The sequence below is a fragment of the Oryctolagus cuniculus genome, chromosome 17 (assembly GCF_051225735.1).
Source record: "Oryctolagus cuniculus isolate XC-2025 breed Fujian yellow rabbit chromosome 17, ASM5122573v1, whole genome shotgun sequence".
Lineage (NCBI taxonomy): Eukaryota > Metazoa > Chordata > Mammalia > Lagomorpha > Leporidae > Oryctolagus > Oryctolagus cuniculus.
This window is the reverse complement of record NC_142883.1, coordinates 41,977,407-42,003,999: the sequence shown is the minus strand read 5'-3', so window position 1 is coordinate 42,003,999 and position 26,593 is coordinate 41,977,407. Positions and strand designations below refer to the sequence as shown.

The following is a 26,593-nucleotide window of genomic DNA, read 5'->3' as shown; positions in this document are numbered from 1 at the left end:
TCTAATTTAATTTCTTTTTTTTTTTTTTTAAGATTTATTTATTTTTATTTGAAAGTCAGAGTTACATATAGAGAAGAGAGGCAGAGAGAGAGAGAGTGAGGTCTCCCATCCAACGGTTCACTTCCCAGTTGGCTGCAACGATAGCCCAAAGCCAGGAGCTTCTTCCAAGTCTCCCACGTGGGAGCAGGGGCCCAAGGAGTTGGGCCATCTTATACTGCTTTCCCAGGCCACAGCAGAGAGCTGGATGGGAAGTGGAGCAGCCAGGTCTCAAACCAGCACCCATATGGGATGCTGGTGCTTTAGGCCAGGGCATCAACCCACTGCACCATAGTGTTAGCCCCTAATTTAATTTCTTGTCTGTGATTTGTTACTAAATTTTTTTAAATAGTAATGAAATTAATTGTATGATATATAGTAGTTCCTCTTATGAATTTCCCTTTCTGTGATTTCTGTTGCCTGCAGATTTATTATCAGTAATCAACCATGGTCCAAAAATATTAATTGGAAAATTCCACAAAAACCAATTCTTAAGTTTTAAATTGCATGAAGTCTTATGCTGTCTCTCTCTGGTCCCACCCCAGGAAGGGAATGATTTCTTCCCATTGTATCCATGTTGTAAATACCACCTGCCCATTAGTCACTTGTTAGCTGTTCAGGTTATCAGATCTACAGGGTGCTGTGTTCAGGAAACTATTTCACTTACTAATGGGCTCAAGTTGAATAATAGTGATGCTGACAGTTTAGGTATGTCAAGAAATGCTGAAATTGCTAAGATCTACAAAATGAATCTTCTATCTGATATTGTGCTGAAGGAAAAGGAAACTTATGTTCATTTACTGTCCCACCTTAACCTGCAAAACTTATGGCCACAGTGTATGATAAGGTATGTACAAGTGTGTATAGGAAAAGCATAGTATATTTGGGTTAAATACTATCTAAGGTTTCAGGCATCTACTGTTGGTCAATATGGGATTGTTTCTCTTCCTCATGGGTGAAGAGGACTCACGTAACTAAGAAACATCTCTCTTATTTTGTCTCAGGACTCTGTCATAATAATCGATTCAAGTCTAACTTCTATAAAGCATCCCGAGAAAAATCAGAAGAAACTTCAGTGTTTGAACGATGTACTAGGAAAAAAACTTAACAAGTCTCCTAAGAATGTACCTGGTAATCATACTTCATAACATTTATGATGAATATTAGGCTGTTTGTGGGGATTATTCTGAAAGTGTTCATGATAAAATTTAATCTGTCACACAATATAAAATTTTGTTGTATTTATTTTTTAAAGATTTATTTATGTATTTGAAAGGCAGAGTTACAGAGAGAGGGGGAGAAACAGAGATCTTCCATCCACTGGTTCACTCCTCAAATGACTTCAATGACTAGGCTGGGCCAGGCTGAAGCTGGGAGCTTGGAAAGCCATCCTTATCTCCAATGTGGGTGGCAGGGTTTTAAGCCCTTGGGCCATCTGCTGCTGCTTTCCCAAGTGTGTTAGCATAAAGCTGTAGTGAAAGTAGAGCAGGTAGGAATCAAACCATCACTCATATGGGATGCCAGCATTGTAGGTAGTGGCTTACCCCACTGTACCATAACACTGGCCCCTGACATTTATACTTTAATAGATAAAGTCATCATATTATGAGGAATTTTTAAAGTTTATCATATTTAATGTTACTGTATTTCTGTGTATCTGTTTAGCATTATAGTAAGTTAATGGTTCTTAAACCTAATATCAAAATCAACTGGGTAAATTAAAATGAAAAATTTTTAATTTTTCTAAATCTTATTTCCTAGACAAATTGCTATATTTTTTAATTTATTTGAGAGGCAGAGAGACACAGTTTAGAAAGTAGCTGAAGGTAATTAGAGATGGTATACACTGATACTAACCTAAGTATTTATTTTTCTTAGGAAAAATGAAAGTTGCTCCTTTATTTCTTGCCAGAAAGCCTAAAAAAACAGCTGATCCTGTCCTTGGTTTTGATGAAAGCAGGTTAGTTTAATATAAATTTTAAATGCCAAAGTATTTTATGGAATACATTGTGTATTTATTTGCTTACTTTCATGAGAAAGCATGTTATCATTTGAAGCTTCAGTAAGTTCATTTACAAGTTGACAGAATTGACAATACTGTACCATTGCTGTTGGGAGATCTGGCTTCTCTGCACATGCTTTATTTCCATCTGTAGAGAAAACAGAATAGTAAGCACATCAAAAATACAAAAAGGCTGATTATTCATTTAATTCAATAAATATTTAAATGCCTTCTATGTACCAGGCATTGTTTTTAGACTAAGGGTATTACGAGGAACAAAACAAAACACATTCCCTATTCTCATAAGGCTATACTGTAGAGGGAAGATAATATGATTAAACAGTAATTGGGCCAACAAATGGGAAATTGGAGGGGGGCAAATTTCTATTAGGGTTTGTATGGAAGAGGGTTGGTGTGGTCAAGGAGGGCTTCGATGAGGTGAAATCTGGAGGAAGAGTGGGAGCTCAGAAAGAGAAGGGACGATGTCCCAGTCAGAGAAGACGTAGTTGTCCATGAAGTTGTAAGCATGTTAAAAATCAGAGATTGAAAGCATGTCCGCTGACTTGAACACAGAGAGCAAGGGTAAGCACATGGGATCAAGCTGGAGAAGTGGGTGCCAGTCAAAGCAGGACCCAAGAGGCCATGTTGAATTATGTGATTGTGCTAAAAACAATAAGCAGCAGCCAAGGAGTTTTGTTTTTTGGTTTTTATTTTTTTTTAAGATTTATTGTATTTATTTGGAAGGCAGGGTTACAGAGGGAAAGAGGGAAAAATGCAGAGATCTTCCATCTGTGGATTCACTCCCCAAATGCCCATGATGGCTAGGACTGGGCCAGGACCAAGCCCAGAGCCAGGAATTTCATCTGAGTCTCCCACTAGGGTCCAGGGGCTCAAGCACTTATGCTGACTTGTGCTGCTTTCCAGGCACATTAGCAGGGAGCTGGATCAGAGATGGAGCAGCCAGGACTTGAACTGGCGCCCACATGGGATGCTAGCATCACAGGCAGTGGCCTAACCTGTTATGCCACAATGCAGGCTCCAGCCAAGGGGTTTTAAACACGAATGTGGCTGTAAACAAATTAAAATTTAGAAAATTTAATCTGTGTGCTGAATCAATGTATGATGGCCACAATGGCCGGAGCTGGGCCTTCCAAACCTGGGATCCTGGAGCTTCCTGGTCTCCCACATGTGTGCAGGGGCCCAAGCACTTGGGCCATCTTCCACTACTTTCCCAGGCTATAGCAGAGAGCTGGATTGGAAGAGCAGCACCCATATGGACAGCAGCTTTCCCCACTATGCCACGCTGCTGACCTCAATATTGCAGTTCTTACTCTATGTATGACAAATTAGGAAGTGCATGTGAGCTACTACATACCACTACACTCTTCTCTTACACCACTCCAGCTCCTGGTCTCCCCCTCCCTCCTGCATCCCTTCCATCTCTCTCAGCTGTACTCATTAGTCCTTTTATTCCCAATTTGAAGATAAGACATTGACTAAAAAAGTAGGTGGGTGGCTTACTTTTCCTGCTAAAGAAAACAAAAAAGACAAGATGGGGGAAACTCACCTGCCACCAAGAGGTGGCCGCAGTTAACATTTTGATGGATGGCCTTCAAGTCACTGTTTTCTATACGTACTTATTTAATTTTTTAACATGGGTTAACTTTCATTATTGGGAGAAGCAAAAATGAATTAGACCGGCTAATATCTTAAGTGACTGATTAATTTTAAAAATTAAATCCAAGTGTATTTTCTAGATAGTTGATTCTTTTTAAGTGATTTAGCTTTTGTTTTTAAATCTCTTAAAAGTCAAAATACATCTGAAAAATCTGAGGCTTGTGATGAACAGTCGAAAGCGAAGCGCGACTTCCTGATGAGTGGTTTGCCAGATTTGCTGAAACGACAGATTGCAAGGAAAGCTGCCGCTCTGGATGTGTACAATGCAGTGAGCACCAGCTTCCAGAGAGTTGTTCATGTGCAACAAAAGGATGACGGTAAGGTTGTTGGTGTTGAATATTTACTCTTCAACCGTGTGAAGTAATCAGAACTATTTAAGTTGGTTAAAGATGAGACCAACATTTAAGTATCATTTTTTCTTTATTTTATTTTTTTTTTTAAATGGGAATCTTTTTTTTTTTTTTTTTTTTTTGACAGGCAGAGTGGACAGTGAGAGAGAGAGACAGAGAGAGAAAGGTCTTCCTTTGCCGTTGGTTCATCCTCCAATGGCCGCCGCTGCAGCCGGCGCACCGCGCTGATCCGATGGCAGGAACCAGGATCCAGGTGCTTTTCCTGGTCTCCCATGGGGTGCAGGGCCCAAGCACCTGGGCCATCCTCCACTGCACTCCCTGGCCATAGCAGAGAGCTGGCCTGGAAGAGGGGCAACCGGGACAGAATCCGGCGCCCCGACCGGGACTAGAACCCGGGGTGCTTGTGCCACAGGCGGAGGATTAGCCTAGTGAGCCACGGCGCCGGCCCTTTTCTTTATTTTTAAAAATATTTATTTATTTATTTGAAAGGCAGAATTACAGAGGGGGAGCAACAGAGAAAGAGATCTTCCATCTGCTATTTTACTCCCCAATGGCTGGAACAGCTGGGGCCTGGGCCAGGCCGAAGCACAGAGGATATTGGATCTCCATACAGATCTCCCACAAGGCTGTCAGGGGCCCAAGTGCTTAGCCATCTTGCTCTGCTTTCCCAGACGTATTAACAGAGAACTGGATCAGAAGTAGAGTAGCCAGGATTCAAACCAGTTCTTGTATGGGATGCCAACATCACAGGCAGTGGTTTAAGCCCCTCTACCACAATATTGGCCCCATGTGTCATTCTTAAGGTGATTTTAATAAAAATTTAAATATAGTTAGTATTGTCTGAAATTCTACTGACCACTTTATGCATATATCTAGTTTAATCCCTGTAACTCCAGAAGGTTGAGTATTCTGGCCACTTTACAAATGAAGAAACTAGGATTTAGGATCTTGCTCTCGCTGACGAGATTAGTAAGTGGCAGAGTCTGGATTTGACCCCAGATTTGACTTAGAAGTTTAATCTTGGGATCGGCATTGTGACATAGCGGGTAATGCTGTTGCCTATGATGCCAGCATCCCATATTGTTGCCAGTTCGAGTCTTGGCTGCTCCACTTCCCATCCAGCTCCCTGCTAATGTGCCTGGGAATGTAGTAGAGAATGGCCCAAGTACTTGGGCCCCTGCACTCACTTGGGAGATCCAGAAGCTTCTTGGATGTGAGAGCGATCTGGCTGCGGCATCTGTCACCCCATTGATCGCTAGGGTTGATCGGCTGATCTGGCTGGCTAGGCGGGTGTCCCCTTCCTCCCTCACTGCTCCATGTGCGTCCCTCCTGAAGCTGCGCGCTTGATTGAAGAGGACGACCTTCCCCACTGGAGGAGGACTGGTCTTCGGTCAAGGGCATACAAGTAGCTGAGCTCCCCTGCTAGAACCTCCAAGAAGCTCTCAAGGTCCATTCGCAGAAGCAGCTCCTGGCTTCAGCCTGGCCGAGCTCCGGCCATTGTGACCATTTGGGGAGTGAACCAGCAGATGGACGATCTCTAGTGACGAGAGAACAACTTTTTTTTAACTCTTTTACTTAGTATAGGGTTAACCTTATAATCATTAAGTAAACTGAAAGATCTTTGTAAAAATTAAGAGTGGGAATGGGAGAGAGAGGAAGAAGGGTTGGCGTGTGGGCGACAGGGAAGGAAGTATCACTATGTTCTAAAAATTGTATATATGAAATACATGAAACTTGTAGGACAAAACATTTTTAAAAAAAGATCTCTGTCTCTGCCTTTCAAATAAATAAATCTTTTTTTTTTTTTTTTTTTAAAGTTTAAACCAGAACGCTAACCAGCCCTAAAATTTTCACCCTAATTACCATGGCTAGTTTGAAAGGAAATGGAACTTTGGTAATATTTCCTTTCTTAACAAGTGAGAGGGAAGACTGAGTAAATTTTATTAATTGTGTGTGCTGGAGGTAAGGATTTTGTTCTAAGTACTCATTTATGGTTTTAGTAGTTTTGGATTAACTATGAAGACATCATATCTTTTTGTGTTTATACAACTGACATTCAGTAAATGGATAGTATATAACTAAAGTTAATTAAGATAATCTTTCTGTTTTTCGTTAGGGTGCTGGTTGTGGCATCTGACACCACCCTCTTGTCCTCTCTTAACTAAATTTAAGGAATTGAACACTAAAGTAAGAGATTTCTCTAAATGTGTTATTGCCCTCGGTGAATTTTCAACACTGAATTCAAAAGTGAAAAGTAATAATTCCGTTTTGGTAAGTTCTAGAAAAAACCTCTTTTGCAGGTTCTTTCCTGTCTCAGAAGAAGACTTTATTTTTTTTTTAAAGATTTATTTATTTATTTATTTCAAAGGCAGAGTTAGAGGGGCAGAGAGAGAGAAAGAAAAGTCTTCCATCCTCTGGTTCACTCCCCAGATGGCCACAACGGCCGGATCTGGGCCGATCTGAAGCCAGGAGCCAGGAACTTCTTTGGACTCTCCCAAGTGGATGCTGGGGCCCAAGGACTTGGGCCATCTTCTACTGCCTTCCCAGGTCATAGCAGAGAGCTGCATCAGAAGTGGAGCAGCTGGGACTCGAACCTGTGCCTGTATGGGATGTCTGCACTGCAGGTGGTGGCTTTACTTTGCTGTGCCACAGCACCATCCCCAAGAAGACATTTTTTAATATCTACTGCTATAGCCTAGAATTCCTTTTGCCTGGGGTCTAATTGTTTTTTTCTTTCTTTCTTTTTTTTTTTTTTAAAGATTTATTTATTTATTTGAAAGTCAGAGTTACACAGAGAGAAAACGAGAAGCAGAGAGAGAGAGAGATGTTCCATCTGATGGTTCACTCCCCAGTTGCCCTCAACGGCTGCAGCTGGGCCAATACAAAGCCAGGAGCCAGGAGATTCCTCTTGGTCTCCCATGCGGGTGCAGGGGCCCAAGGACTTAGGCCAACTTCCACTGCTTTCCCAGGCCATAGCAGAGAGCTGGATTGAAAGTGGAACAGCTGGTACACAAACTGGCATAGAGTCTAATTTTCAAAAGGAACCCCAATTAAAGTTCTCAAAAAAAAAATTTTTTTTTTTTTTTTGACAGGCATAGTGGACAGTGAGAGAGAGAGACAGAGAGAAAGTTCTTCCTTTTCTGTTGGTTCACCCCCCCAGTGGGCGCTGCGGCCCGTGCACCACGCTGATTCAAAGGCAGGAGCCAGGTGCTTCCACTGGTCTCCTATGAGGGTGCAGGGCCCAAGCACTTGGGCCATCCTCCACTGCACTCCCGGGCCACAGCAGAGAGCTGGACTGGAAGAGGAGCAAGTGGGACGGAACCAGCGCGCCAACCAGGACTAGAACCCGGTGTGCCAGCACCGCAGGCAGAGGATTAGCCTAGTGAGCCGTAGCACCGGCCTTAAATACTCAACTTTAAAAATATCTTAAGTATTAATGATATGGGCTGGCACTGTGGTACAGCAGGTTAATGCCCTGGCCTGAAGCACCAGCACCACATGTGGGCGCTGGTTCAGGTCCCAGCTGCTCCTCTTCTGATCCAGCTCTCTGCTATGGCCTGGGATAGCAGTAGAAGATGGCCCAAGTCCTTGGGCTCCTGCACTCATGTGGGAGACCTGGAGGAAGCTCCTGGCTCCTGCCTTCGGATAGGCGCAACTCTGGCCATTGGGGCCAACTGGGGAGTGAAGCAGTGAAAGGAAGACTTCTCTCTCTCTCTGCCTCTCCTCTCTCTGTATAACTCTGATTTTCATATAAATAAATAAATCTTTTTTAAAAAAATTAATGATAGCCTGTTTTGAAAGAATATTAAATTGTAGATACTTTAAGTTAGTATGATAGTCTAATAAATGTGTAATTTGTTGATAGGGAGAAAAATAAAAAATGTGAACTAAGTCCTTCCAAAGCTGTGTAAATGCAGCTTTTTGTTTGGTGATCAAAACTAATCCTTTATTAGTCACTTACTGTGGATAGAAGGTGGTTGGTTGTGCTTTATCTTGAGTAAATGATATGGTTCTATTGTACATTTTATTTTTTATTACAGTTCGTGAGGACAAGGAAAGATTTTACTGAGGAAGTAAGAAATCTTTTGCTGGAGGAAATTAGGTGGTCCAATCCTGAATTTTCTTTGAGAAAATATTTTCCTTTGCTTCTGAATAAACGAATTGAGCACCAGGTACTTTCTGAGTATCATGGTAAACAAGGTTAGTAATAATTATCGTTTAAGTTAACATTTTAGTTTTGAAAACACCTAGACTTGGCTCCTGAAGATACCTTAGAAGGTATCCCTCTAACAGACAGGATGTTGCCTGCAGTTGGCAAGAAGCGTTGCTCAGCCAAGGAAAAGCCCCTGTGCAATGTTACACTCGCCCTGCCAGTTCCAGGGATGCCAACCCAAAGACAGCTTTAATTTTGTTAAAATACTAAGCATGCAGCAATGGCTGGAGCTGTGCCAAGCAGAAGTCAGGAGCCAGGAGCTTCTTCTGGATCTCCCACGCAGGTGCAGGGGCCCAAGGACTTGGGCCATCTTCTACTGCTTTCCCAGGCCATAGCAGAGAGCTGGATCGGAAGTGGAGCAGCCAGGTCTCCATGCCGGCTCTTCAGGCCAGGGTGTTAACCTGCTGTGCCACAGTGCCGGGCCCTAATCATGCATTTAAAGAAAGCCCTAGAGGAGATGATTTTAACTTACATAGCTTGTACAAAATGCAGTCTAAATATTAAGGTCTTCAGCTTGTTTTTTTGTTTTTTTTTTTTTTTTTAAGATTTATTTATTTATTTGAAAGAGTTACACAGAGAGAGAGAATGATAGGCAGAGAGGGAGAGAGAAAGAGAGAGGTCTTCCACCCGCTGGCTCACTCTCCAGATGGCTGCAATGACTGGAGCTGTGCCTGTCCGAAGCCAGGTGCCAGGAGCTTCTTCTGGGTTTCCCACACGGGTGTTGGGGCCCAAGGACTTGGGCCATCTTCTACTGCTTTCTCAGGCCACAGCAGAGAGCTGGATTGGAAGTGGAAAAACCGGGTCTCGAACTGGCACCCATATGGGAGCACTGCAGGCAGCGGCTTTACCCGCTATGCCGCAACACTGGGCCCCAGCTTGTTTTTAATATGTAACGTTTGATTCTTGCCTTTTTTGCTTTTTTTTTTAAAAAAAGGGTTTTTGTTTGTTTGTTTTCTCATTTATTTGAGAAGTAAAGAGGGGAGTCGGGGGGAAGAGAAAGCACTCCCTTCTGCTGGTTCATTCCTCAGATGCCTACAATGGCCAGGGATAGGCCAAGGCCAAAACCAGGAGGTGGGAACTCAATCTAAGTCTCTTATGTGGGTAGCAGGGACCCAAGCATTTGAGCCATCAATGCTTCCTCCCAGGGTGTGCAGTAGCAGGAGGCTGGAGTCAAGAGCTGCAGGCAAGTATTAAACCAGGCACTTCATATAGGATGGGAGGCCTTAACCTCTGTCTTAATCACTAAGTCAAGCATCTGCCCCTGCCTTTCCATAAGTCATAAGACTGTAGCATATTTGGAAGTGATTTTCAGATTATGGGATTTAAAAATAGTTTTTGTTGACACATGCATTTCTGTAATTCCCAAAATAGAAAGTCTACAACTACAACCTGATGTCATTCAAAAAGAAACCAAAAGGAAACGAGTAGAAACACAAAATTATAAGTCAAAAAGAAAGAAATTACGTGAATGTTCAGAAAGTCCAGAAAAGGCAAGTGGGAAGCCAGAAGAGCTTGACAAAAGAAACACTTTTTCTGGGGTAAAGCCAGGTTCTTCCAAAGGTTTATATTCTAAGGCATCCTGGAAGAAACAGACTGCTGTGAGTACAACGTGTAAAGTGGAACCAAAAGCAGAAGATGTTGATGTTGTGATCATAGATGATGACAAAGAGTCTGGATCTGAAGAATCTTCCACTCCTGGTAAGTTAGATTTTCTCCCTGGTACTAGAGCTCTTTATTTTTTAAACCTCTCATTCTGCTCCTCCATCTTACCCTCTGCCCACTGATTAGAGGCTTATAGATAACCAAATTAACAGATTGGTATGGTCTTTGATTGTTCTATGCTTCTGTTTATATATATGCTTTTTTTCAAACCTGGGATCATATTATATATGAAAATATTATTTTAAAGTGTATTTCAAATATCTCTGACATGTTCCTATTCAGTTTATACAGCTTTTCCAAAGTATTCTATTGAATTTAGTTATCTATTTATATATAAATTTATGTTTTTATATTTGACATGTCAAATATCTTAGTAATTTATAAACATTTTTATTTGAGAGGTAGAGACACACAGAAAAAACTCCAATGCATTGGTCAATCCTCAAATGCTTGCAATCGCCAGGACTGGGCCAGGTTGACAACAGGAGCTGGGATCTCAATCCAGGTCTCCCATGTAGATACAGAGACCCAGCTATTTGGGCTGTCTCTTGCTACCTCCTAGGGTCTGCACTGGCAAGAAGCTGGAATTAGGAACTGGAGCCGGGAAGCAAGCCCAAATACTCCACATAGGATGCAAGTGGTTTTTTTTTTGTTTGTTTTAAAGATTTATTTGTTTATTTGAAAGGCAGAGTTATGGAGAGGCAGAAAGAGAGAGATCTTCCATCTGCTGGTGTATTCCCCAAATGCCCACAGTGACCAGGGCTGGGCCAGGCTAAAGCCAGGAACCAAGAGCTTCTTGTGGGTCTCACACAAGATTATAGATTAATTTGGTGAGAACTGTTGCCTTTACAATATTGTCTTCTCAATTAGAAGTATAACATTTCTTTGTTTACCCAGATTGACTCGTAGAATGTTTTAGTGTTTTTTATTATCATTTTATTTATTTATTTATTTGAAATTTAGAGTTACACAGAAAGAGAGAAAGAGAGAGAGAGAGGTCTTTCATCCCCTGGTTCACTCCCCAACTGGCTGCAACAGCCGGACCTCTTCCAGGTCTCCCATGCGAGCACAGGGGCCCAAGGACTTGGGCCATCTTCCACTGCTTTCCCCGCCACAGCAAAGCTGGATTGGAAGAGGAGCAGCCGGGACTAGAACCGGCGCCCATATGGGATGCCGGCACTGCAGGCTGGGACTTTAACCCACTGTGCCACAGCGCCGGCCACCAAAAAGTTATTTTTACTTAGTTCAGATACAGAAAGAAATACAGAGAGATAGTGAGAGGCCTTCCATCTGCTGTGTCACTCATCAATTGCCCACAGGACAATTTGATAAGGCCAAACCCAGCAGCCCAGAACTTAATCTGGGTCTCCCATTGGGGTAGAAGGAACCCATGTACTTGAGCCATCACCTGATGCCTCCCAGGGTGTTCATTAGTAGAAAGCTGGATCAGAAGTGGAGGGGCCAACACTTTGAACCAGGTGCTGTGATGTGGGAATTGGGCATCCCAAGCAGTGTCTTATTAATCAGTGTGCAGTTGTGCCAGACCACTTGCCCCTCATGTTTATTTTCAGTGATGAAAAGAGGCTGCACTGAGGACATGCAGTCTTTGTTCTTTAGACGTTTGGTTTTTATGCTAGTCATCCTTCCTGATTCATTTTCCTTAAATGGTTCTTAAAAATTTAATGTGTACTTCTATACTTTGCTTTCATTAGCTATCATAGTGGTTAGTTTTGTAAGTGGGACAGCCTTGGTGTGAAGAATTTTAAATATAATCTTAAGTTTTAAAATGACCTTTTTGGAATTTATGCATATAAATGTTCATACAAATACAAATATGTTACATTGTAATAATAATGTTAAATGTCTAAGAATATATATTTATGTCAAGGGAAGAATAACGTATTTTTTGCCTTAGATTCTGGAATTGAAGACATGCTTTGGACAGAAAAGTACCAGCCTCAAAACTCCAGTGAACTTGTGGGCAATGAATTAGCCATAAAAAAGTTACATAGGTTGGTAAAATTTTGAGAAGTACTTTAGGAATTTAGTTTATTTATGTTAAACTTTTATAATTGTAAAGTAACATATTACATAATAAAATCTTTTTAGAAAAAATTTTCAATGAAAAGTATCTCCCTTTTCTCACATTTCTACTCCCCAGAGGTAATCACTATTGAAATTTCACTGTCAGATCTTATACAAAAAATAATATGCATATATTAGTTCCTATATTTTTTTAAAGATTTATTTACTTATTTGAAAGTTAGAGTTACATAGAGAGAGAAGGAGAGGCAGAGAAAGGTCCTCCATCCGCTGGTTCACTCCCCAGTTGGCTGCAAGGGCCGGAGCTGTGCCAGTCCAAAAGTCCAAAACCAGGAGCCGGGAGCTTCTTCCAAGTCTCCCACACGGGTTCAGGGGCCCAAGGACTTGGGCCATCCTCCACCGCTTTCCCAGGCCATAGCAGAGAGCTGGATCGGAAGTGGAGCAGCCAGGTCTCAAACTGGTGCCCATATGATAGCACAGGCGGCAGCTTTACCCACTATGTTGCAGCGCCGGCCCCTGTCCCCCTATTTCTAACAGTCATATTACTATTACCAGGTCCACAATCTGTCTACAATTCCTACATCCAATAAACTATAAGTTTATTGACTTTATATATAACCTTTTTTTTTTTTTACAGGCAGAGTGGACAGTGAGAGAAAGAGACAGACAGAAAGGTCTTCCTTTGCCGTTGGTTCACCCTCCAATGGCCGCCGCGGCCGGCGCGCTGCGGCCGGCGCACCGCGCTGATCCGATGGCAGGAGCCAGGTGCTTTTCCTGGTCTCCCATGGGGTGCAGGGCCCAAGCACCTGGGCCATCCTCCACTGCACTCCCTGGCCACAGCAGAGAGCTGGCCTGGAAGAGGGGCAACCGGGACAGAATCCGGCGCCCCGACCGGGACTAGAACCCGGTGTGCCAGCGCCGCTAGGCGGAGGATTAGCCTAGTGAGCCGCGGCGCCGGCCATATATAATCTTTATTAAGGTCTTTTTTGATCCACTTACGAATTCATTCTTTTTTCAATAGAGAATTTTTTTGAAGATTTATGAATTTATTTGAGGGGCCAGTGTGTTAGTATGGCAAGTTAAGCCACTGCCTCTAGCGCCAGAATCTCATGCAGGCTCTGGTTCTAGTCCCAGATGCTCTACTTCTGATCAGACTCCCTGCTGGTGTGCCTTGGAAAGCAGCAGAGAATGGCCTAAGGTCTTGGGCCTCTACCACCCATGTGGGAAACCTGTAGGAAGCTCTTGGCTCCTGACTTTGGCCTGACCCAGTCCCCGCCACTGTGGCCATTTGGGGAGAGAACCAGCTGATGGAGGATCTCTGTTTCTCCCTCTCTCTTTTTCTCTCTCTCTCTATAACTCTACATTTCAAATAAGTTAAAAAAGTAAAAATAAAAATCTTTAAAAAAAAAAAAGATGTATGCATTTGTTTGAAAGGCAGAGTTATTAGGTGGGGAGAGGGAGACAAAGAGATCTTCCATATGCTAGTTCACTGCCCAAATTGCCACAACAGCCAGGGCTGGGCTAGGCCAAAACCAGTAGCCAAGAACTCTTATCCACATGGGTAGCAGGGGCCCAAGTACATGGACCATCTTCCACTGCTTTCCCAGGCACATTAGCAGGAACCTGGATCAGAAGTGGAGATGTGGGGCCTGCGCTGTGGCGTAGTTGGTGAAGCCAGTGCCTGTAGTAATATCCCATATGGGTGGCAGTTCATGTCCTGGCTGTTCTACTTCTAATCCAGTTCTCTGCTATGGCCTGAGAGGCCAGGGAGGATGGCCCAAGTCCTTGGACACCAGGGTCCTGGCTTCAGATCAGCCCAGCTCTGGCTGTTGTAACCATTTGAGGAGTAGACCAGTGGATGTAAGACACCCCTCCCCCCCCCCCCCCGCTTTGTCTCTGCCCCTCTGTAATTCTGCCTTTCAAATCAAATAAATAAAAATCTTAGAAAAAGTGGAGAATCTGGGACTCAAATTGGCACTCATATAGGATGCTGACATTGCAAACAGCAGCTTACCCTATGGTGCCAAAATGCCAGCCCTTAATAGAAATATTAAGTGATTATGGATGTATTGTCTAAGGCCCCATTAGGAGTATTGTATAATATGTGATAGATACACCAAATCACCTTTCTAATATCTGAAGAATTCTGAATTCTAAAACTGGCCCAAAAGCATTTGTATTTTTGAACTGTGGACCTACAATAATAGTTCATGTGATGAACTTGGTACTATCCTAAGTACTATACTGTTCTTAGTTCCTTTAATCCTTAGAGTAATAACTCTGATGGTAAATACTGTTCTCCATCCCATTGATGAAGAGCAAGTCAAGAAAGGTTGAGTTGTTAGTCCAGGATCACAGTTAGAAAAAGGTAGAGCTGGCATTTAAACTCAGGCTCTCTGTTCTAGACTGGAGCTTCATCTTTTTGCTTTTACTTACAGTTATATGTTAGACATCTTTCATTTCATCACATTATCTGCCTCAGTTCTTTTTGATTGCTATATACTGGTTTCTTCTGTGAGTACATATCCCATAATGTCTCTTTTCCCCTACTGGTGTACTTTTTGTATTTTCCTTTTAGAGGTAATATAAACCATGTCGCAACAAACATTCTTACACATATAGTCTTGGATATTTAGGCAAAAATTACTTCATTTTAAAATATGTGTGCCCATGTAAAAATATTTTCCTATTTAAGTTGATTTCAGTGGGAAGTCCTATAGAGTTTATAAAAACTAACAGTATCTCATAACTTTCCCCAACAATCATTTTAACGTAAGGTCTAAGACATATCCATATTTTCCAAATTATTTTTATTAACATACATTTTCTTTGGCAGTTGGTTAAAAGACTGGAAAAGAAGAGCTGAATTGGAAGAAAAACAAAATTTGAAGGGAAAAAGAGAGGGGAAACAGGAAGGTATTTTTATTCATTTTTTTTTCCCATTTCACTGAGCATTTTTAGAGTTAAGATTTGGTGACTATTTCTATAAAATTTCTTTTTCATTTTTTAACAAATATGTTTATTTGAAAGAGAGAAAATCTTCCATTTATTGGTTCATTCCCCAAATGGCCACAACAGTTGGGGCTGGGCCAAGCCTAAGCCAGGAGCCAGGAGCTTCATCCAGGTCTCCCTCTTGGGTGCAGGGGCCGAAGCATTTGGGCCATCCTCTGCTGCTATCCCATGCCATCAGAAGGAAGATGGGTGGGAAGTGGAGCAGCTAGGACTTGAAGCAGTGCCCATATGGAATGGTCATGCTGCAAACAGTGGCTTAACTTGTTGCACCACAGCCTTGGCCTCTCTGTAAAATTTCTTAATGGGGTTGGGAGGGTTGAGGGGATAGGGGAGCGGTTCTGTGCCATAGTTAGGTTAAGCCTCCACCTGCTGCACTGACTTCCCATATCGGTGCTACTTTAAGTCCTGGCTACTCTACTTCCCATCCAGCTCCCTACTGATGGCCTGGGAAAGCAATGGGAGATGACCCAAGTGCTTGGCCCTGCCACCTGCATGGGAGACCCGGAAGAAGCTCCTGGCTTTGGAACAGCGCAGCTCCAGCCCTTGTGGCCATCTGGGGAGTAAACCAGTGAATAGAACACCTCTCTCTTTCTGTAACTCTGCCTCTCCAGTAGATAAATCTTTTTTAAAAAATTCTTAATTTATATTTTTATTTGGTTTTCTACTTTTTGTAGTCCCATTATCCAACATTTATTAGCAAGAAGTTTCTGGAGTTGATCAGTGGGTTTCATGAGGTCCAAGTGATGCCTAAGCACTTATCTTACCTGCACTTGAATAATTTTTCAGACGTTTCGGATAGCTTGGACTTCCAGGGCAGTTCAGAGGATGAAGAAAGTCGTCTCTGCAATACTGTTCTCATAACAGGGCCGACAGGTGTGGGAAAAACTGCTGCAGTGTACGCTTGTGCTCAGGAGCTCGGGTTCAAGGTTAGTAAGAGTCACGATGGAAGAATGTTCACGTAACAGTTACCCTTGAAATAAAAGATGACAGAAACCATTCTGCCTTTTTTTGTATATTCTAGATCTTTGAGGTGAACGCTTCTTCCCAGCGCAGTGGTAGACAAATTCTGTCTCAACTGAAGGAAGCTACTCAGTCCCATCAAGTAGACAAGCAAGGGGTAAACTCACAAAAGCCCTGCTTTTTCAATAGCTACAACATGGGCAAATCTCCGAGTAAGTAAATTATTTTTCTTAAGACATACCTTTTGACAAAAAACAAAACCTAAGAAAGTAATTTTAATTTTCAGCATTTCGCTATTTTTAAAAATCTTTCTACGTAGACATACACATGCTTGTCCCCCCTCCCCCGACTGTATTAAAACAAGTTTGAAGGCTATCATATCATTATACCCATATATGTAAATAAAACTGTGAGAGGGTTTTTTTTTTCCCCCTAAGTTTCACTTATTTATTTATTTGAAAGGCAGAAAGAAAGAGGTCTTCCATCTGGTGGTTTACTCCCCAAATGGCCACAGTGGCTGGAGCTGAGCTGATCCAGAGCCAGGGGCCTCCGCCAGGTCTCCCACACAGGTGCAGGGTCCCAAGGACTTGGGCTATCTTCTACCACCTTCCCTGGCTGTAGCAGAGAGCTGGATCGGTAGAAGAACAGCTGGGACTCTAACTGGTGTTCATATGGGATGCTGGCACTGCAGGCGACAGCTTTTACCTGCTATACCACAGTGCTGGCCCCTGATAAGGGTTTTTTAAAAGCATGAATGTGACAGTGTCTTAATCAGATCTAACAATATTAACATATTCCTTAATACCATCTAACAGGGTCCGATGTCAGTCTTCTATTGTTTCAGTTTGTTCAAGTTAGATTTTTTTTTTTTTTTTTTTTTTTTTTTTTGACAGGCAGAGTGGACAGTGAGAGAGAGAGACAGAGAGAAAGGTCTTCCTTTGCCGTTGGTTCACCCTCCAATGGCCGCCGCGGCCGGCGCGCTGCAGCCGGCGCACCGCGCTGATCCGATGGCAGGAGCCAGGAGCCAGGTGCTTTTCCTGGTCTCCCATGGGGTGCAGGGCCCAAGCACCTGGGCCATCCTCCTCTGCACTCCCTGGCCACAGCAGAGGGCTGGCCTGGAAGAGGGGCAACCGGGACAGAATCCGGTGCCCCGACCGGGACTAGAACCCGGTGTGCCGGCGCCGCTAGGCGGAGGATTAGCCTAGTGAGCCGCGGCACCGGAAGTTAGATTTTTACATTTGATTAATGTTCCTTAAGCTTCTTTTTTTTTTTTTTTTTTTGACAGGCAGAGTGGATAGTGAGAGACAGAGAGAAAGGTCTTCCTTTGCCGTTGGTTCACCTTCCAATGGCCGCCGCAGCCGGCGCGCTGCGCTGGCGCACCGTGCTGATCCGAAGGCAGGAGCCAGGTGTTTCTCCTGGTCTCCCATGGGGTGCAGGGCCCAAGTACTTGGGCCATCCTCCACTGCACTCCCTGGCCACAGGGAGCTGGCCTGGAAGAGGGGCAACCAGGACAGAATCTGTCGCCCCGACCGGGACTAGAACCCGGTGTGCCGGCACCGCTAGGCGGAGGATTAGCCTGTTGAGCCACGGCGCCGGCCCTCCTTAAGCTTCTTTAAATTATTTTTAATATTATTTCCATGTTTTTGAGAGACCTGTCTCCTACTTTACTCCCTAGATGCTCAGAATAGCTGGGCTGGGCTGGGGCTGGAGCTAGACATACAGGACACAGTCCTGTTTTCCTTCTTATGTTGCAGGACTCAGTTACTTGGGCTATCACTGCTGACTGCTTGGGTCTACATTGTCAGGAAGCTGGAGTCAGGAACTCTGAATCAAACCCAGCCACTCCAGTGTGAGATGCAGATAGCTTAATTGCTAGGCTAGATCTCCACTCCTCTTAAGTTCCTTTTTTTTTTTTTTTCTTTTCTTTTCTTTTCTTTTTTTTAATTTTATTTATTTATTTGAGAGGTAGAGTTACAGTGAGAGGGAAAGACAGAGAGAAAAGTCTTCCTTCTATTGGTTCACTCCCCAAATGGCCACAACGGCCAGAGCTGACCCGATCCAAAGCCAGGAGCCAGGAGCTTCTCCCCCGTCTCTCACGTGTGTCAGGGGCCCAAGGACTTGGGCCATCTTCTACTCCCAGGCCACAGCAGAGAGCTTGATTGGAAGAGGAGTATCCGGGACTAGACCCGGTGCCCATATGGGATGCTGGTGCCGCAGGTGGAGGATTAACCCACTGTGCCATGACTCTGCGCCCCCCACCCCACCCCCTGCCTTTTAAGATTCATTTTACTTATTTGAAAGGCATAGTTACAGAGAGAGAACTTCTATCCACTGTTCACTCCCCAAATGGCCACAGCAGCCCACACACTAGGCCAGGCCAAAGCCAGAAGTCAGGAGCTTCTGTGTCACCCATGTGGGTGGCAGGGGCCCAGGCACTTGAGCCAACTTTACTGCTTTCCCAGGTGCATTAGCAGGGAGCTGGGTTGGAAGTGGAGCAGATGGGACTTGAACCATCGCCCATATGGAATGCTGGTGTCTTAGGTGGGGGCCGTACGTTACGTGCTACATCATTACTCTGGCCCTGTCTTTATCACTGATTTTAAGCAATTTGATTATGATGTGCCTTGTTGTAGGTTTCATATTGCTTATGCTTAGAGCTGATTGAGCTTCTTGAATATATGAGTTTATAATTCTTACTAAATTTGGAGAAAGTGCAACCATTATATATATATATATTTATTTATTTTTTTGACAGGCAGAGTGGACAGTGAGAGACAGAAAGGTCTTCCTTTTTCTGTTGGTTCACTCCCCAGTGGCCGCTGCGGCCGGCGCACTGCGCTGATCCGATAGCAGGAGCCAGATGCTTATCGTGGTCTCCCATGGGGTGCAGGGCCCAAGCACTTGGGCCATCCTCCACTGCACTCCCGGGCCACAGCAGAGAACTGGCCTGGAAGAGGGGCAACCGGGACAGAATCTGGCACCTTGACCAGGACTAGAACCCGGTGTGCCAGCACCACAGGCAGAAGATTAGCCTATTGAGCTGCGGCACCGGCCTCTTTTTTATTTTTAAAAGATTTATTTATGTATTTGAAAGTCTGAGTTGCACAGAGAAAGAGAGGTCTTCCATCCGCTGGTTCACTCCCGCATTGGCCACAACAGGCTGAGCTGCACCGATTCAAAGCCAGGAGCCAGGAGCTTCTTCCGGGTCTCCCACGCGGGTACAGGGGCCCATGGACTTGGGCCATCTTCCACTGCTTTCCCAGGCCATAGCAGAGAGCTGGATCGGAAGAGGAGCAGCTGGGAATTGAACTGGAGCCCATATGGGACGCAGGCCCTGCAGGCCAGGGTGTCAGCTCGCTCTGCTACAGCACCAGCCCCTCCAAGCATTATTTCTTGAAATGCTTTTCTCTCCTCCCCACCTTCTCTGGCAACTCGGGTTATGGTCCTTTAGAGCACTTGTGTCATAGCTCACTGATGCTTGTTCAGTTTTTCGGTCTTTTCCCTTTCTGTGCTTTCCATCTGGATAATTTTCATTGCTGTTGTACAAGTGCATAGATCTGCATATCTGGTATGCTGTCAGTCCGATCTAGTTAAGTTTTCACTTACAATAGGAGTTTAATTTGGGTCCTTTTTTATCTTCTTTATTTCTACTTACCAGGTGCCCCTTTTTTCTCTCTAGGTTTTTGAACCTATGGAATCTAGTTGTTGTAATAACTGTTTTCATGGTAGAATTAGTTCTACCATCTTTATAATTTCTGAGTTGGTTTTTCCAGGGACTAGATTTTTTTTCCTTCATAATGGATTGTATTTTCCTTCTTTGGATACCTGATGACTTTGTGGACTCAGTGTGGTGGGCACTTGGATCGCTGGGTATTTCTGTATTCCTGTAATTATTCTTGAACTTTGGTCTGGGACACAGTTAAGTTTCTTGGAGACAGTTTGTCTTTTAAGATCTATTAGGCAAGTCAGTAGCAGCCTTTACTCCAGGCCTAATTTTACCTTTCTGAGTACTGTGTCCACTACTCCATGAATTTTGAAGTTTGCTATTCTGTCTAGCTGGAGTAGGAGCTATTTCCCGGTCTCTGTGTGCCTCAGAGATTCTTTCCTTTGACCTTTCACTGATGAGTACTCAGTTAGACCCCAGGGGGACTCTGTAGAGTTCCAGAGCTCTCTTTGTACAGCCGTCTCCTTTTTTGTATTGTGCCCTATTATCACTGCATGCCTTGGCCCGCCAGACTCCTGTTTGTCCTCTCAACTCAGGAGAACTGGGGCTGCGTTGACCCTCCCCACCGTGGCTGGAAATTCTCTCAGGGCAATAAGCTGTGCTATCCTAGCATGTACCTTGTTTCTTGTCTCTCAGGGATCACTGCCTTTGGTTTCATGATGGCCAAATTCTTGAAGAGTATTTTTTTGTGTATTATGTCCACTTTTTTTCTTATATTCAATTGGGAGGTTAAATTCAGTCCCAATTACCATGTCATGGCCTGAAACATAATCACATCTTGTTTTCTTTATTATTTTTTTGTTCTCACATTTACTTAAAGATATATAGGTTATGGTTGTAGTTCACTGAGTTGTTAAATATGCAGGATGTTTGACTATGGCCCTTAATTCAGCAATCTAGTATTCATACTATTGTTTGTTGCCATTTAGCTATTTATCCAAACATGCCTTTTGTTTGCCTTTTTTTTTTTTTTTTTTTTTAATTTTTTGACAGGCAGAGTGGACAGTGAGAGAGAGAGAGAGACAAAGAGAAAGGTCTTCCTTTGCTGTTGGTTCACCCTCCAATGGCCGCCACGGCCGGCATGCTGTGGCCGGCGCACCGCGCTGATCCAATGGCAGGAGCCAGGTGCTTCTCCTGGTCTCCCATGGGGTGCAGGGCCCAAGCACTTGGGCCATCCTCCACTGCACTCCCTGGCCACAGCAGAGGGCTGGCCTGGAAGAGGGGCAACCGGGACAGAATCCGGCGCCCTGACCGGGACTAGAACCCGGTGTGCCAGCGCCGCAAGTCGGAGGATCAGCCTAGTGAGCCGCATCGCCGGCTCTTTTGTTTGCTTTTTTAAACATGTGTCCAGATAGGGTGGAAAAAAGAAACACCAAGGACTTGTTTAAAAGGAGAGGCCTGAAAAAGATAACATTCCCATGGCAGTTCTGTCCCACTCTAGTCTGTGTGCAGGAACGGTGTTCACTTGGGGAAGCTGTACGCCCAGAGGTTTCTTGGTCTGAATGGTGTAAAAGCCCTTGAGGTTTTCTGTGGCCATCAGGAGGAAGAAGGATTCTTTATACTTTTTTTAAAAAGATTTATTTACTTATTTATTTGAAAGATATAGTAGCAGAGAGAGAGAGAGAATCTTCCGTTCACTGGTTCACTGCCCAAATGGCTATAACAGCCAGGACTAGCCAGGCTGAAGCCAGGAGCCAGGAACTCCATCTGGTCTCCCACATAGGTGGCTGTAACTCATGTACTTGAGGTGTTACCCACTGCTTCCCTGGTGCCTTAGCAGGGAGCTGGATGGAAAGCAGAGTAGTCAGAACTTGAACTGGCACTTTGATTTGTGATGTGGGCATCTCAACCAGTGGCTTAACGCATATAACCACAATGCCTGTCCCATTGTTTTCCTTGTTTATTGCTCATATTTCCCGTCTTTGGCTAGCAGGAAGTTAGTTGTTTTAATCTGTATCCTTTCGAGATTGTCCTGGTATTCTTTGATGTTTTCTGTGCTTTCTGTCATGTCAACATGTTCCAGACCTAAGGTTAGCTATTTCTCCAAGGAGATAGTTCTTTTGGTACAAAGCTTTTCAGAATTGTAATATTGGTAAAATTTAGCTAGGCATTTAAAAATAAAAATTGACATGTATTTTTGAAAACCAAACTTTTGGGTCCAATGCTGTGGCATAGTGGGTTAATCCTCTGCTTACACTGCCAGCATTCCATGTGGGTGCTGGGTTGAATCCCAGCTGCTCTACTTCCAATCCAGCTCCCTGCTGAGTGCCTTGGAAAGCATGTCTTTTCCAAATGATGGGGTTATCTTCTTTATACTGTTAGAAAAAAAAAACAAAACAGTATTTGGATTGCAGAGTATTTGAATGTAAGAATAAAAGAATTTCTGTGTCTTTAATCTCTAACCGGTAATAGTAGAAATATAGAATATGTGGCCCAAGTCCTTCTGATCGAGGCCCCCCCCCCCCAAAAAAAAGAAATACAGAATATAGATATCTATTTTGCCCTCTGTATACTTTCTAGGATTTATCTCTAAATGGAATTTACTTTTGACAGAAAAAGTAAACTCCCCTAAGAAAGTTATTACATCACCAAGAAAACTTCCCCCATCATCGCCGAAAAGTATTGGACCAAAGCGAGCACTGCCCCCGAAAACTTTGGCAAATTACTTTAAAGTATCTTCTAAACCAAAAAGTAATGAAGAAATAGGAGCGCTTTTGGAAAACAATAAAGGTAAGAAGTTGAATGGACAAATCCTCTTTAATATTAACTGTGCTGTTACATACAAGTAAGAACATCGTTCAGGGACTCCTGCTGCCGCCTCACCTTTGCTGAACATCCTGAAGAAGGGGAGTTTCGATATTTTGTTTCAGGCAGGTTTTGTTGTTGTTGTTATTGTTGTTTTGGAGGGAGAGAAAGACTGAGAGATTGAGAGTGTGTCCTGTCTGCTGGTTCACTCACCCAGATGCCTGCAGTAGCTGGGGAACTGAAGCTGGGAGCTGGAAACTCAACCCGAGTCTCCTACGTGGGTGACAGGGACCCAATCACTGCGTCACCATTGCTCCCAGCAGGCTCTGGGTTAGCAGGAAGCTTGTAGTCTGGAACCAGAGCCAGGAGTTGAGCCCAGTACTCCAGCATCTTCACTGTTGTTTCCATTATTTTTGGTTTTGGGCTTTTGAAAAATAATCATTTATTTGAGAAAGAACACCCCAATCTGCTGATTCATCCCCCAAATGTGCACAGTGCCTTGTGGCCAGGCTGAGTGTGCTAGAAGCTGGGAGCTCAGTCTAGACCCCCATGTGGATGACAGGAACCCAATTACATGAGGCTCCCAAGATCTGCCTCAGCAGGAAGCCAGAGTCATGAGCCGGAGATGGGTGATGAAGCCAGGCACTCCAGTATGGTTCTTGAGCATGCTAACCAGTACCTTACCTGCTAAGCCAAATGCCCACAACCCTGTTTCAGTTTTAATCAAGGATTTCAGTTGAGCTTATTCTGTAGAAATATCCAGTGGTCTATTAAAAGTTGATTTTACCTAAGATATTAATAATTTATTTATACAGGAATTAAAAATACTTTTGAGCAGAAACAAATTATTCAGATGAAATCTGCAAATGTAACTACTTCAAATGTCAAAGAATTTGGAGCTGAGGAATCCAGCAGGAAAAATGCCACATCTCTCATTCTTTTTGAGGAGGTAGGCTTACAAAGGTACACATTCATGATACCTCATGATAAAGACTGATTTTAAAGATTAGTGTATGTTGTGCTCGCTTTGGCAGCACATCCACTAAAATTGGAACAATACAGAGAAGATTAGCATGGCCCCTGCGCATGGATGAGACGCATATGGATGAGACGCAAATTCATGAAGCATTCCATATTTAAAAAAAAAAAGATTGATGTATGTTTTCTTATAGGGTTATAAAATAGAAAAAAAAAGAGTCAGAAATACTTGCATCTATTTGAAATTAAAACAAATGACATCAACTCTGGAAGAACTTTTCAGGAAGATAATTACTGTACTTCATGGCCACTAATTTATTTTTTTTTTATTTTTATTTTTTTTTTTTGACAGGCAGAGTGGACAGTGAGAGAGAGAGACAGAGAGAAAGGTCTTCCTTTGCCGTTGGTTCACCCTCCAATGGCCGCCGCGGCCGGCGCGCTGCGGCCGGCGCACCGCGCTGATCCGATGGCAGGAGCCAGGAGCCAGGTGCTTTTCCTGGTCTCCCATGGGGTGCAGGGCCCAAGCACCTGGGCCATCCTCCACTGCACTCCCTGGCCACAGCAGAGAGCTGGCCTGGAAGAGGGGCAACCGGGACAGAATCCGGCGCCCCGACCGGGACTAGAACCCGGTGTGCCGGCGCCGCTAGGCGGAGGATTAGCCTAGTGAGCCACGGCGCCGGCCGCCACTAATTTATTAAGTGATTATTGAAATTATTGTGATTAATTCCAAGCCAGTTATAGTTGACTACATTTCTTTGATTTTAATGTTTGTATTTGGTCATTTTTAAAATTTGTTTATAATGTAAGGTGTTTGTAAACTTTCATTGTAAGTTCAATTCATACTGTTCAGAAATTCATAAATCTTGTCTCTAACAGACACAGTTTCTTTTATATATGTATATACATATATATGAATGTTATCCAGTAAGTGTATTGTTACTCATCACATGAATATTCTAAATGCTATATAGGTTGATGTCATTTTTGATGAAGATGCTGGGTTTTTAAATGCAATCAAGACATTCATGGCAACAACTAAGCGACCTGTAATCCTGACAACAAGTGGTAGGTAACAAAAATTTTAGTACAATTAATTTCTTTCAGTTAAAGTACTTTGAGAATGTGCTTATTAGCTAGAAATGTTCCTTTAAAATCAGTTAACAGATGAAGAATGAAGTTTTTGATTTTTAGTTTTCTTTTTCAGATTTTTTATTTATTTGAGGGGTAGAGTTATAGACAGAGGGATAGACAGAGAGAAAGTTCTTCCGTCAGCTGGTTCACTCCCCAGTTGGCTGCAATGGCTGGAGCTGCACCGATCCGAAGCCAGGAGCCTCTTCTGGTCTCCCACACGGGTGCAGGTGCCCAAGGACTTGGGCCATCTTCTACTGCTTTCCCAGGCCATAGCAGAGAGCTGGATTGGAAGAGGAGCAGCCGGGACTAGAACCGGCACCCATGTGGGGCGCCGGCACCACAGGCAGAGGATTAACCTACTGTGCCATGATTTTAGTTTCTTATTTGAAAGGCAGAGGACAGAGGACAGATCCACTGGTTAACTACCTAAATATGTATAATAGCCAGATTGGGTCAGTCCAAAGCCAGAAGCCTAGAACTTAATCTGGGTCCCTTACATGGGTGGTAGTTTGAGTTATTACCTGCTACCTCATAGGTCTGCATTAGCAACAATATGCAATCAGAGATGGAGCCATTTTGAACCCAGGCATTCCTTGGGACGTGGGCATCCTACACAATGACTTAACCATTGCACTCAACTCTTGCCCCAAGTCTTTTTCTTTTCTTTAAAGCTTTACTTATTTACTTGAGAGGTAGAGTTATAGACAGGGAGAGGAAGAGACAGAGAGAGAGGTCTTCCATCTGCTGGTTCACTCCTCAGATGGCCTCAATGGCTGGAACTGGGCAGATCTGAAGCCAGGAGCTAGGACCTTCTTCCAGGTCTCCCACACCAGTTCAGGGGCTACTTTCCCAGGCCATAGCAGAGAGCTGGATTGGAAGTAGAGCTGCTGGGACTCGGACCAGTGCCCATATGGGATGCTGGCACCAGAGGTGCATGCTTAACCTACTATACCACAACACTGCGCCCCCACCCCCCCATTTCTTTTTTTCTAAAATGGAGAAGCGGCTTGATAGTTTTTAGCCTATGAATTATTCAGGATTCCAAAAAAACTTGTTTAATGATCTTAATGCTTAGCAGAATATATTTTTTCCCTATAGATCCAACATTTAGTTTAATGTTTGATGGCTGCTTTGAAGAAATCAATTTTAATACTCCTTCCCTGGTAAGTTTTTAATTTTTCTAATTATGAAAATGGTGATTTATTATTTTAAAATTATTTTAAAATATGTGTGCTAAAGAATCAAAACTTTTCAGTTTTAGGAAACATTGGATTATTTCTTTTTTTGCTTTAAAAAGATGTTTGCCAAATATATTATTTTTACTAGACTGTTCATTAGGTTTATTTCCAGAATAACAGCACTTACCGAAGTAAAATTTAAATAAAGCACACATCTTACACACAACTCAGTGAATGATATACACAAAAGCCAAATGTAGTCCTCTCCCAGATCAATATTATAGAGCATTTCCTTCATCTCCAGAAGCTCCTGTGGGTCCTTTATAGTTAACATAACCCTCCCCATCAGAAGTAACACTACCTTCTTTTTTTCCTTTTTAATAATTATGAATGTTGCAGTGAAATTAACTTTGTGTGTGTGTGTAATTCTGTGAAATTTAAAGCATGTGTAAATTTATGCAGCCATCACTATAATTAAGATATAGACAATTCTATTATCTATTACCCCATAAAACTTCACACTCATATCTATGAACTTAAATCAGTTTTGCAATTTCAAATAATAGGAAAATGGGATTTCCCTGTGGTTTTACTTGTTGCAGAATTTCATGTAAATGGAATCTTATGTAGTGTTTTGTCTTTACTCATCAGATTCATTTGTGTAACACATGTCTGTCTTCCCTTTTTCTTTCTTTCTTTTTTTTTTTTTTTTTTAAAGATTTATTTATTTGAAAGAGTTACACAGAGAGAGGAGAGGCAGAGAGAGAGGTCTTCCATCCGATGGTTCACTCCCCAGTTGGCTGCAACAGCCGGAGCTGCACTGAAGCCAGGAGTCAGGAGCTTCTTCCGGGTCTCCCACACGAGTACAGGGGCCCAAGCACT

At 43.2% G+C, this 26,593-nt stretch overlaps 1 protein-coding gene and 1 non-coding gene across 3 annotated transcripts in view; both read left to right on the top strand.

Annotated features, from left to right (window-relative positions):
• ATAD5 (ATPase family AAA domain containing 5) overlaps positions 1-26,593 on the top strand; it is a 66,833-nt gene that overhangs the window by 21,563 nt on the left and 18,677 nt on the right. For both annotated transcript variants that reach the window (XM_008271058.5, XM_008271059.5), the window contains 14 exons: positions 1,041-1,167; positions 1,915-1,996; positions 3,848-4,032; positions 6,182-6,336; positions 8,106-8,265; positions 9,650-9,976; positions 11,856-11,952; positions 14,820-14,899; positions 15,782-15,921; positions 16,017-16,167; positions 22,233-22,409; positions 23,240-23,373; positions 24,374-24,467; positions 25,632-25,696. In XM_008271058.5, coding sequence (XP_008269280.3) covers positions 1,041-1,167; positions 1,915-1,996; positions 3,848-4,032; positions 6,182-6,336; positions 8,106-8,265; positions 9,650-9,976; positions 11,856-11,952; positions 14,820-14,899; positions 15,782-15,921; positions 16,017-16,167; positions 22,233-22,409; positions 23,240-23,373; positions 24,374-24,467; positions 25,632-25,696 — 1,974 coding nt within the window. The remainder of the gene's footprint in view (positions 1-1,040; positions 1,168-1,914; positions 1,997-3,847; positions 4,033-6,181; positions 6,337-8,105; positions 8,266-9,649; positions 9,977-11,855; positions 11,953-14,819; positions 14,900-15,781; positions 15,922-16,016; positions 16,168-22,232; positions 22,410-23,239; positions 23,374-24,373; positions 24,468-25,631; positions 25,697-26,593) is intronic.
• Positions 23,443-23,546, top strand: LOC127484510 (U6 spliceosomal RNA). Its single transcript, XR_007911571.1, has one exon. It is a non-coding gene; the product is annotated as a U6 spliceosomal RNA (small nuclear RNA).